At 31.4% G+C, this 10870-nt stretch overlaps 1 protein-coding gene and 1 long non-coding RNA gene across 4 annotated transcripts; both read left to right on the top strand.

The window, feature by feature from the left end:
• The first annotated feature begins 448 nt into the window (after positions 1-448).
• Positions 449-4813, top strand: LOC131955347 (uncharacterized). Of its 3 annotated transcripts, XR_009388832.1 has the most exons (5): positions 449-724; positions 2099-2337; positions 2738-2877; positions 2993-3109; positions 3533-4813. It is a non-coding gene; the product is annotated as an uncharacterized LOC131955347 (long non-coding RNA). The 3 variants fall into 3 exon arrangements; XR_009388831.1 differs by lacking the exon at positions 449-724 and having other exon boundaries at positions 1822-2337; XR_009388833.1 differs by lacking the exons at positions 449-724; positions 2099-2337 and adding an exon at positions 2381-2512.
• A 1168-nt stretch (positions 4814-5981) lies between these two features.
• On the top strand, positions 5982-10845 carry LOC131955346 (glycosylated lysosomal membrane protein B). The gene is made up of 7 exons (XM_059319457.1): positions 5982-6101; positions 6660-6947; positions 7300-7506; positions 7621-7848; positions 8100-8401; positions 8915-9107; positions 9852-10845. The coding sequence occupies exons 1-7, from the start codon at positions 5988-5990 to the stop codon at positions 9858-9860; spliced, it is 1341 nt and encodes a 446-aa protein (XP_059175440.1). The 5' UTR covers positions 5982-5987; the 3' UTR covers positions 9861-10845.
• Positions 10846-10870: the final 25 nt, after the last annotated feature.

Here is a 10870-nt window from a genome sequence, read left to right as displayed (position 1 = left end):
TGTGTCAAAAGTGTTTAATATAACATCAATGTTACATTATCAAAAATCATCATTACTAAAGAAGTGATCAAAGCTTGCACACAATTTGTGCATCAACAGTCGTTGTCATTACTATATGCAAACCTTGAGGTGGGACATCACTCGGCGACCGCCCACGTGTCATTGCCGTTGCAGATATTCTATGTCATCGATTATAGTTGGCCACTAGTTTTCTAGTTTATGGCGCTCTTTAAAACGAATTTAGGCGCCATCCCAGCTAACACAGTATGTAATACCAGGGTCGGCCCAACCTTGGCCCAATGTTGTAATCATGGCCAAACATTGGACAAGCTTACGCCAGGGTACAGCCAAGATTTGTACATGCTTGCATCCCTTGATACCTTGATATTTAACCGTTTTTACCTTGGCTGCCAAGATTACACTGATTTATGGATTCACCGCAGAAATTTTAGTTAAATATGCTTGTTAAACTTAATATATGTTAACTAAAATTAATTTATCTTTTAATATCATGCTCTAATGTAAACATAGCATCAATAACAGACTACGTTGCATGTGTTAAACATTTTGTTAATCTTTTTAAAATTGTGTGCGCTACTGCCACCGGCCCCCTGTCGCCCATTGTCCCTTTGTTCACATTCCTTCCTATTGTTCGCAAGCCAGCATCCCGGTCCTGCGCCATTTTTCTTAACAAAAGACTTTGTATCCAGTCACAGTAAAACAGGTAGGCCCACTGTAGCCATTTTAGTTCAACAGTGAGAAGTAGTATAACTGTATTTATGCAGAATCTGGAAAACTCGTATTTTTTTGTTGGAAACTTTAACTTTATGGGCCTAAGTCATCAAATAAAAGTTATAAAAGGTAGTTTATTTGAGGTAATAAAATGATGAGCCTAGGGTAATCCCTTAGTTTAGCGTCGGAAATTATCGGGTAATGTTTGTTGAGTCTCGGTAATTAGAGTTACGGTAAACCATGGTTTATTTGACCATTGAAATATAAATAAATTGAAAGTCGATTGTAGTAAATTAATGTTTTGATTTTTTAAGTTTAATTCGACAAAAGGAAACAAGAATAAATATAAATCTAATAGAAGTTTTAAATTAGTAGATCTAAAAAAAAACATATATTAATATAATATAAATAATGAAGTCAAATGTAATAATTTAATGTTTTTGGCTTGCAGCGGATTTGCGACCATTAATTAATTAGATCTAGATCTAGCTAGATATCTAGCTGCTAGGCCAAGTTAAAAAAATCTAGATTACGAAAATAGTAAAAATGATTACAAAATGTAAAAATGATTACAAAAATAAATCTATCCAAATGTTAAATATTCTGTATAAAAATAAAAGATGACGCCAAATAAAGTATGGTTTACAGTACTTCCGGTGAATTCCGGAAGTGTGTGACAGACTTTGACATTGTTTTACTGTTTTTTACTGCTATACGATTCCGGAATAATAACCGACGCTAAACTAAGGGATTACCGAGCCTAGATCTAGTCTAGATCTAGATCTATATATTAATAATACTAGAGTCTATATTCTGTTTATTTTGGCATTAGGCTATAATTACATTTTACAATAATCTCCTTTAATGACCTTTATGATAGATCTAGATAGATCTAGATTCTAATAATACTAAATAACTAAAAATCGTAATCAGAGGGCGGTTAATTTTGACAGCACTTTTTTTTTGTATTGAAAAGTATGCAAGTACATTTGGGGTTATATTGATTATTGATAGATCGATGTATTTATTGGTTTTCAACTTTAGGTATAATTATCACGCACAGGGAAAGGGGGGGGGGGCTTAAATGTTTATAAATTAATAAATAATCATTCACTTTAACTTTTTAAAAAACTTAATTTTATTGTTCTAGGCCTATTTGTGTAAGGATTTGAAACTGTCTTTAATAATTAATTCAGAGAGAGAGAGAGAGAGAGAGAGAGAGAGAGGAACAGTAGACACAATTATAGAACAAATTTCTACATGTTAAACAGTGTATTTTGATAGGTATTAATTTTGAAAAAAAAATAGTCAACTAGAATTCTAAATTGATTCAAGATTGTCATTCAAATTTCTATTACTGTTACAGCTCCCTATGGGAGAATAAGATGTCATCATCATCACTCCATTGTGGCCCCTGGGGAGCAAAGGGCTGCAACCACACATCTCCAGCGGACTTGGTTTTGGGCTGCTCCTCTAATCTGTGCCCATGAGAGCCCAGCTGTTTTCGCCTCCTCCTCAACCGTTCTCTTCCATGTTTTCCTTGGCCGGCCCACCCTCCTTTTTCCCTGGGGATTCCAGTCTAATGCATGTTTTGATGAATAAGATGTAAGTTGTGTAAATAGTAGTGTGGAGATTTCAGAGCAACACTTAATTTCATGACCAACAGCGATAAGATGGTACTATTAGTAAGCCATACTTAATGATCAACACTACTCATATTATCATATAGAGGACAGAGTAGGCAAATGGTTGAGGACACTATTGCTAAACATAAAGCCAAGTTAGTAGTACATTCATCAGTTCACCTAAGTCTGATATATACCCAATTTAAGACTATGAAATAAAAAAGGTGGCTAGATATAGTGTTGACTACACAATCCTTTATATACAGAGATCAAATAAACAGAGATACTTAAAAATTAGTATCTAATCTGGCTATCATTTATTGTATCACTCACTCATTTTATTATTATATTTAATAACTAAGAATGCCATTTATTTTCAGGCCTCCAGGTGTTGTGTATATCAATCAGCCCACTGGAGATATATCAATCTTTAATAAATTATAAGGTCCCCACTGCTTGATACTTCACCAAATACTGGCTACACCAGAAAATGACTAAATGTTCTTAACACTTAACAACTGTAAGTTTACATTGTTTCAAAGTGAATAATAATTTTCATTTAGTAATTTTTGCTTGCATGTAATGATCAGCATGTGTAGTTAATGCCTTTACTGATATTAGTAAAATAATTTCAGACCACAAGCATTACTTCTGGGTCACTCTGAAGGGTCTAATCGTTCAATTACTGAATTGATAAAGTTGATGAAATTGCTCAAAAGTTGTCTGGCACCTTCTTAACTCAGAGACATAGGGTAAGGGGTTTATAATATTTATATACATACTATTATTTTTTTTATTACCAGGTCTTTTTTTTTCACTTTTGTTTATAAATATATATATATATATATATATATATATATATATATATATATATATATATATATATATATATATATATATATATATATATATATATATATATATATATATATATATATATATATATATATATGCAGTATAAGTGTTACCTGGGTAGCATGAACACCCCAGACCACCAGTCTTTATACCTATATAATATATCGTTACAAGGTAGCAAACATGATGTTAGGGGCTTCTTGTTGTATGTTCAGTGCAGTGCAAAATAAAATAAACATAATAAATTTAGTGCAAAATGAGCAGTGTATGGTTGTAATTATTTCATAAATGACTTTAAGTGTGTAACTTTTCTTTTTTAGAATGTGGATGGATTATGACATACCTTGCACAAATCAACAACCAGGCTTTTATTGGATTTGAATCCCAAAGGAAAGAGAAAGTTTGTTATCCAAAACAAACATGGAAAATATCAGAAACCAACAAAACACAAGCAGGCAGAGTGTTATGGACACTACTTTGGGGAATCTCCTAAAACCAAGTATAAAAATATAGAGAGGTGTGGTTGTGTCTCTCAGCTCCACAAGGGTCCACAAGAATGAGGACAACAGTGATTTTCGTAATAATTTTAGATCAGATTTAAAAAAAAAAATTTGATCAGATGGATCAGGTTAACAGTTTAATACATATTGCATTTAAGTGCTTAACGAAAAGAAAAGATGCTCTTACCAAAATAGTCTAAGAACAATGCTGATTTTAAATTAATAAATTGTTTCCTTTTGTAATAATATAATAATTTAAGTTGGCATTGTATGTATGTTTAGTGTAGATTTAATGCCCTAAATGAAATATACAATTGACATTTTTTTCTTTAAAGAATTAGTTGCAAATTTCTTTCATTATTTAGTTTCACTGTACAATCTGAAAAAAGCTTGCAACATTTGTATTGACAATACTTCTGCTGGTGATATTTATTTCTAATTAATGAAGTAAATTAATATATATTCAGTTTACTATAATTAAATACCTCATACTCGAGACAAAAAAACATTTATTGAATATCGCAGTGATATTCCTGTTCTACACAATGCGTATAAACCCTCGAACCATCTGTCTTTTGAAAGATTGTACATTTTGTATACACAATGGCATTCATTTCAACACTATTTAACCACAATTATAATCTAGAGATCCTGAACATATTTTCGTTCTGTTATTTATGGACAAGGCAGACTGGTCCAGCATTAAAATGTAAACCTTAATTAGAATACTTAAACGAGCTATGCAATTAAATGTTGTTAGACAAATATTTTATACTTTTTATTTTTAATGTTATGTTTACAGCTTCTGTATTCTTGTACAGTAAATTAAGTTTTTACATTAGTTTAATTTAAACTGTAGGCCTGCTTAACATCTGTTACATTATATGAAAATGTTTTGTATATTTGTTTTAATTTGTTTGTATAAAAGTCAAAATGAAAGTTACTACACTATTATTTACATATTCTTTTTCAATCAATACTTTATAGTATAGTTATAATTTTCTTACAATTGAATGGATGGTATAATACAGATTTTAATAGATGAGCAGTTCTTGTGTATGTATTGCTGCTTTACTACATTTTGATTAAAATTTCTTTCACATTTTGAAATTACCTTTGTAAATATTATGACTGATATGAGAATGGATCTTTTTGTATGCTAAAAATAAAAATTTGAGCCAAGATGTAGCCAGGATATAATACAGGCTGAGCCAAGGTATAGCCGAGATATAGCCATTATTGGGCCAAGATGTAGCCAGGATATAATACAGGATGAGCCAAGGTATAGCCAATATTGGGCCAAGATATAGCCATTATTGAGCCAAGATGTAGCCAATATTGGGCCAAGATGTAACCATGATATAGACAATATTGGGCCAAGATATAGCCAATATTGAGCCAAGATGTAGCCAATATTGGGCCAATATTTAGCCGGGATATAGCCAATGTTGGGCCAATATGTAGCCGGGATATAGCCAATATTTGGCCAAGATCTAGCCAATGTTGGGCCAATATGTAGCCGGGATATAGCCAATATTGTGCCAACATTGCGCCAACATCATGCCGAGTTTCACTACCAATGTTTCGCCAAGGTTAAGCCAATGTTGCACCAATATGTAGCCAATATTGGTAACCAATGTTTAGCCAATATTGGGCCAATATATGTGTGCTGACTGGGATGTTGATCAGTTGGCACCCAAGGGTGCTCAGTTTTAAAGGACAGCATGGAAGTACCCCTGACATCTGTGAATCTAATCAGCGGTTCACGGATGCTAAAACGAAGGTAGCCCCTGAATCAATTTAGTCATCGATTATATTAGCCTACCGTACCCTTTGTGAATGGTGCTCTTTAAAACGAATGTAGGCGCCATAGTGTTCGTGGAGAAGAAAGGGCTGAGGCGCTAGACTACACTCTGGCAACGGAGCCCAACCTCTTCCAATATTTTATTTTTATAATGGCATTAACTTCCCTAGAGGGTACTCAGCAACTTCACTTAGTTTCATAGCGACATGGTGATCAGATGCCCATCTACTGAAATTTTAGTTTTGTTCAAATTCGCCAATAAAAATAAGGAAACTTTTTAAACACACAGAGTAGCATAACAAACATTAAAATCATAAACCCAATGTCTTTTAAATTTGATAAATGTTACGCTACACGTAAAGTATAAAGAATTTTTAAAAAGAGTTATTAAATGTTTTTGAAAATGTGTTAATGTAGTTAATGTTATTTTTCAGTAGCTAGGATGACATTTTTATGTCTAAGCAGAATCACATGACCAAGTCATATGGTAAAAGAATTGTCAAGATGGCGCTGATCTCTAAAGGATTCCTATTACTTTTGGCTGTTCAAATACTATCCGTATTAAGCGACAATACCAAGAGAAAAGTACTTAGCAATTCTTTTCATATCCTTTTTTGTCATTTTGTAGAATTTAACTTTTAAAAAAGTATTTTACCTTTTTTTAAATTTATTTTTGGAGTGAGTTTGAGACTTGCTTATTTTTTTTTTACCAAATTTAAAATTTTTATTGAAATTTTAAATAATAAATTAAATTTAGTTTTAGGCTTTAGGCCTAGGGGGCCTAAGTAAATTTTCCTTTTTTCCAGGTTTATTGAAGAAAAATACAATACAATTAAAATGTTATTTGGCTTGCGTAGCTGATTTGAGACCATTAATTAATTAGATCTAGCTAGCTGCTAGGCCAAGTAAAATTACCAAAATAGTAAAAATGATTACAAAAATAATAAAAAGGATTACAAAAATATTAAAAATGACTAGAACCAGGGTTCGTACACTATTTTAAAATTGAAACTAGACCTTTGCAACCACACCCTTATTTGTGCTTATAGCACACAAAATTCAAAACATTAAAAATTATTGAAAGTAATGCAAAATAAAATGTATAGAAAGTAATATTTTAAATTATTTTTTTTTAAAATTCAGGTAACAATAACACCTTGGCCTGATTGTGATAAAAATGAATGTGAAGAGGCAAGACTAGCAGGTAGAAATGTTGTGTATGCTAAAGCAGCGACAACCAACAATGACATCCTCCACTATGTCTTCAGCACCATTGGACTGCCTACAGTGCTGCTTGTCCGAACTACTGGAGAAGACAACAGCTTATTTTTTAACTGGACAATGTTAAATGAATCCTCCATATTTGGAGCTATCAATTTTGGTGAAAAGAAAGTTAATATCAATTACACATTTGCTGTGGCATTTACCAGAGTAAGTAAGGTGGTGGCTCTGAATATTGCATGGTCTTTTTTATTCTTTTCATTTAGCTCACGCAAGACAAGAATGCTTCCATGCCTGACTGTTGATAGAGCAACTAGCTTCAGCTATGTGGCCATGAGTAACAAAAAGATTTTATGGCCAGCCTATCGGCAACCTCTTTTCTAGGCCTGTGTCCTACTTAATGGACCCAAAAACCAGCTTTAAATCAGGGATTTAAGTCCAGAGTCTAGACCGTTGTTTGGATATATGTATAAATACAAATAAACATACTGAAATACATTTTAATATGCTTTTTTATCTGTAAAATGTGATATGATATTAATCTTGTATGTTTTTTAATCAGTTAATTGAGTACGATGACAAAGATGACTCAGCAGACTTGGAAGCTAATCAAAAGAAAGACACTACCAGATGGTTGATCAGAGACTTTAATGAATTCCCATGGCAAAATGTCTCAGTGAATGAAAAAACAAACTCCTTTGTGTTTAACATCAGCAAAGAGGTTATGGATGAAACTTCAGAAACAAATAATGGAACCATTAGCTTTACTGTAAGTTTTTTTTTTTTAATAATATACATTTATTTATACATATCTCGAGTGATTTATCAAACATGCACAATTTGTATTCTTTGGGTATTGACAATTTTCTATTTTATCTGATAGTTTTCAGTCAAGGGAGATAATGGCAGAGCCTCAGAGTTGCCCTGCTTGTTATATGGGGCCAATGAAACCATGTTTGACTTCATTATGGCCAATTTTACACCATCCTTCAACAATTCAAGGTTTGCTCTAGAGGCTGTTGTGGTCAGTAAGTCTGATATGCATACCAAAGAGATGGACGTTGAACAGACTGAGTCCATTGATGATGAATATACACCCGGTGTTTTTCAGGTAATTTGGTTTGTAAAGAATACTTAAATCTCTTCTATAACATCAGCCTTTAGATTGTTTAAACTTTCATTTTGGTGCATGCTTTACCTGGTGCTAAGTACAATAAATCCAGGTGTTTTTTTAAGTACTATAGAGATTAACCTTACTGAACAAACAACTACATACTTCTTTTGTATAATTTAATATTTATTCACCAAGCAGTTTAATTTTTTGTCTGTTTCATTAACCAATTCACATTTTTATATTTTCAGATCATTGATTGGTTGACCAACCCACAACGCAAGGATATTTCAGGATTTTTTCAGTGGAAACCTGTGTCATACATCAGTAAATCCAGGGGACGCAACACTGCATCTAAAGTGAACTACTACAAGCTGAAGAACCTGAATGACCTCAACGCCACTCTAGAATCTTCGCTCATTAACAATACAGTTGTTGCTGCCTTTATTAGTGAGTCTCTATGGCATGAAGAAGAATATAAAATGAAGTTTGCCAACATCTCTTTTGGCATTCCTAAAGATGGATTCTATGTAAAAAATAACTACTCTGTTTGGTAAGATCCTAATTTTGTTTCCTTTAAATTAGTAAACATGCCTACCATCTCACCAAATAGTGGAATTAATATTCTAAATTACAAAATTGTATCTCAATCTGCCATTCCACTTTTGTCTAAATTCTCTACTAAAAGAAAAAGCAAAAATATCAGATTCAAAATTTAAAAAAAAAACAAGAGCTGGGAAAATTGCTGTTTTTATACATGGCTTTTTCTATATAGGGACGTCTGGGGTAAATGTGTCCATTTGTCCTAGGTAATAAAACTATAGTGATGTCTAAAATCTTTGCTGATTTAACCAACAATATAAAACACAGTCTTACATGATTAGAAATATTCAGTTAACTTGTCTTAAATTTTAATTACAGAATTTTTAACTGCTTGATTGTATAAACTGTTTCATTAGATTTCTTGGTGTAAAAATTTTAAACTTAATTTTACAACTCAGCAATTGTGCATTAAATCTAAGTTAAATAATGTTTATTATATTCTATTTGTCTTAATCATCAACAGGACTGCTGCAATAGGCTATGGCACACCACCTGAGGACACAATATCTGCCACAGTCATCATAACTATATCAGCTGGCTTGGGTATACCTGTCATTATCATCATTGTAGGAGGCATCTACTCCATTATACGCAAGATGCGCACCAAGTCTACTGCCTATCAGCCTATCAGTGCAGACAGCAGGAACCAGTATCAGGTCAACTAAGAGTGCTGTGATCCTCTCTATCCCACCCTACCTGCCAATATTTGAGATTGTTTTCCATTTGTACTAATAAAAAACTAAGATTTTTTTTATTTTATAGCTTATTGCAAAATTTGTAATGCAGTGCATATTAATGTTATGTCAGCAAAAAATACCTAATCCTCAAACCTTATGGCAGCTCAATATTTCTAGTTTTCTTTATTCTTAACCTTGGTTTTAATATTTTACCTCATGCTTTTCTGTTTGCCTTTTTTAATGCGCTTATTTTATTTCCCTAATTTTTAATCTTGAAAGCGTATGTTTTAATTTTCTAAAATCATGGTGTACTTGTTGTAATAGAATGTTCAAACTTTTTGTTTAAAATTTTAAATGATAAATCAGTTACAACTAATATTAATCAGACCTTAAAAGTATAAGATAATCTGCAATATAAAAGTTTTTAATTTTTAAAGACTAACATTTAATTGTACATATATTCCTAAATTTAGTCTTGAGTGTATCTTTTAATTTGTTGACCTTGTCTTTCATGATCCTCTGAAACATTGTCTGCTTGCTAACATGTTTCAAATATTTTAGGTTAACTTATTCCTGGTTTTAATTTTTTATTTTTTTATTTATAGAGCTAAAATACCTTTACTAAACTTTTGGAAAAGTATTCATTTAAATCTGTGAAAATTTAAAAAAATAAATTCTGTTTGCAGTTTTGTATCAATGTCTTTCTCTTTTTGTTGAATACAGAAGGAATAAAGCAGTGTGTGAAGAATGAATACAGACATTCCTTTCAGTGGTAACCTTGTACAATATTTTCAGATTCGTTCTTTTTTTGTGTGTGTACATAATTCTATTAGAAACTGTTAGTATTTAACTTAATTTTTAAGAATTTTTGTTTTTATTAAATTAATGACTCTTTTGTTAAACTTCAATTGAGCACTTTTCATTGACGTGTGTGCGTGACAAATAATGTATTAGTATGCACAAAATACCAGAATCTAAGCTTTAAAAAGTGATAATTTAAAAATATTTTTACAACTATTAAACTGATTTATTTAAACTAGCACTTTTTTAAATTTTTGCTGAAAGGAATTTGTTTTCTGTGTCAATGAAAATGTTGCTTTTGTGAAATATTTCTGCTTCAATATATAATAATCTTACCCCTAATGAATAGGATTTACTTGATTTGTTTTTAAATTAATTCTAACATACAGACTGTTGTAATAGTATATTCAAATTGTTTCATAAGGGTTTTATTGTTCCCTATTTAAATAATTATTTTTCCAAATAAAATAGTATTGTACAGGAAGGAACCCCTAAAGAAATAGTCACTTTGATATATTAGTCTTTTAAAAATGTAATGCATGTTATTTTTTGACATGCTTTTATGCACATTATTTTATCATTTTTAATAACTTGTTCTTTATAATACTCTTTTTTTTTAAAGCTACTGTTCAAAAACACTTTTTCTTTTGTTCAATAACTTTCTTGATGATAAGGAATTGAAATATTTTTGCAATGAAATAAATGGAAGGTGTTGTCGTTTCATGTGGTGCAGGCTCTGTAACACTTTTTAAAATACCTAAAATAGGGTATGTTTCAAATACTAATCAGTTTTTTAATAATAATATTTGTAGTATTCAGTCTACTTGATAACATTTTTATACAAGCAAATAGAAACATCATAGCAATTAGTACTGCTGAGTGACATAAGATTATGAATTAAACTATTTTCACTTAAAACTGTCTTATGTTTTTCACTGTTT

Source organism: Physella acuta, unplaced genomic scaffold, assembly GCF_028476545.2.
Source record: "Physella acuta isolate Inbredline_101_S28 unplaced genomic scaffold, ASM2847654v3 ptg001063l, whole genome shotgun sequence".
NCBI lineage: Eukaryota > Metazoa > Mollusca > Gastropoda > Physidae > Physella > Physella acuta.
The sequence above is the reverse complement of the archived record's forward strand: the minus strand, read 5'-3'. Positions and strand labels throughout refer to the sequence as shown.

Coding starts and splice junctions, on each gene's coding strand:
- LOC131955346 (XM_059319457.1), top strand. CDS start 5,988: ATGACCAAGTCATATGGTAAAAGAATTGTCAAGATGGCGCTGATCTCT. Junction 6,948..7,299: donor TTGCTGTGGCATTTACCAGA/GTAAGTAAGGTG, acceptor TTTTTTAATCAG/TTAATTGAGTACGATGACAA. Junction 7,849..8,099: donor ATACACCCGGTGTTTTTCAG/GTAATTTGGTTT, acceptor TTATATTTTCAG/ATCATTGATTGGTTGACCAA.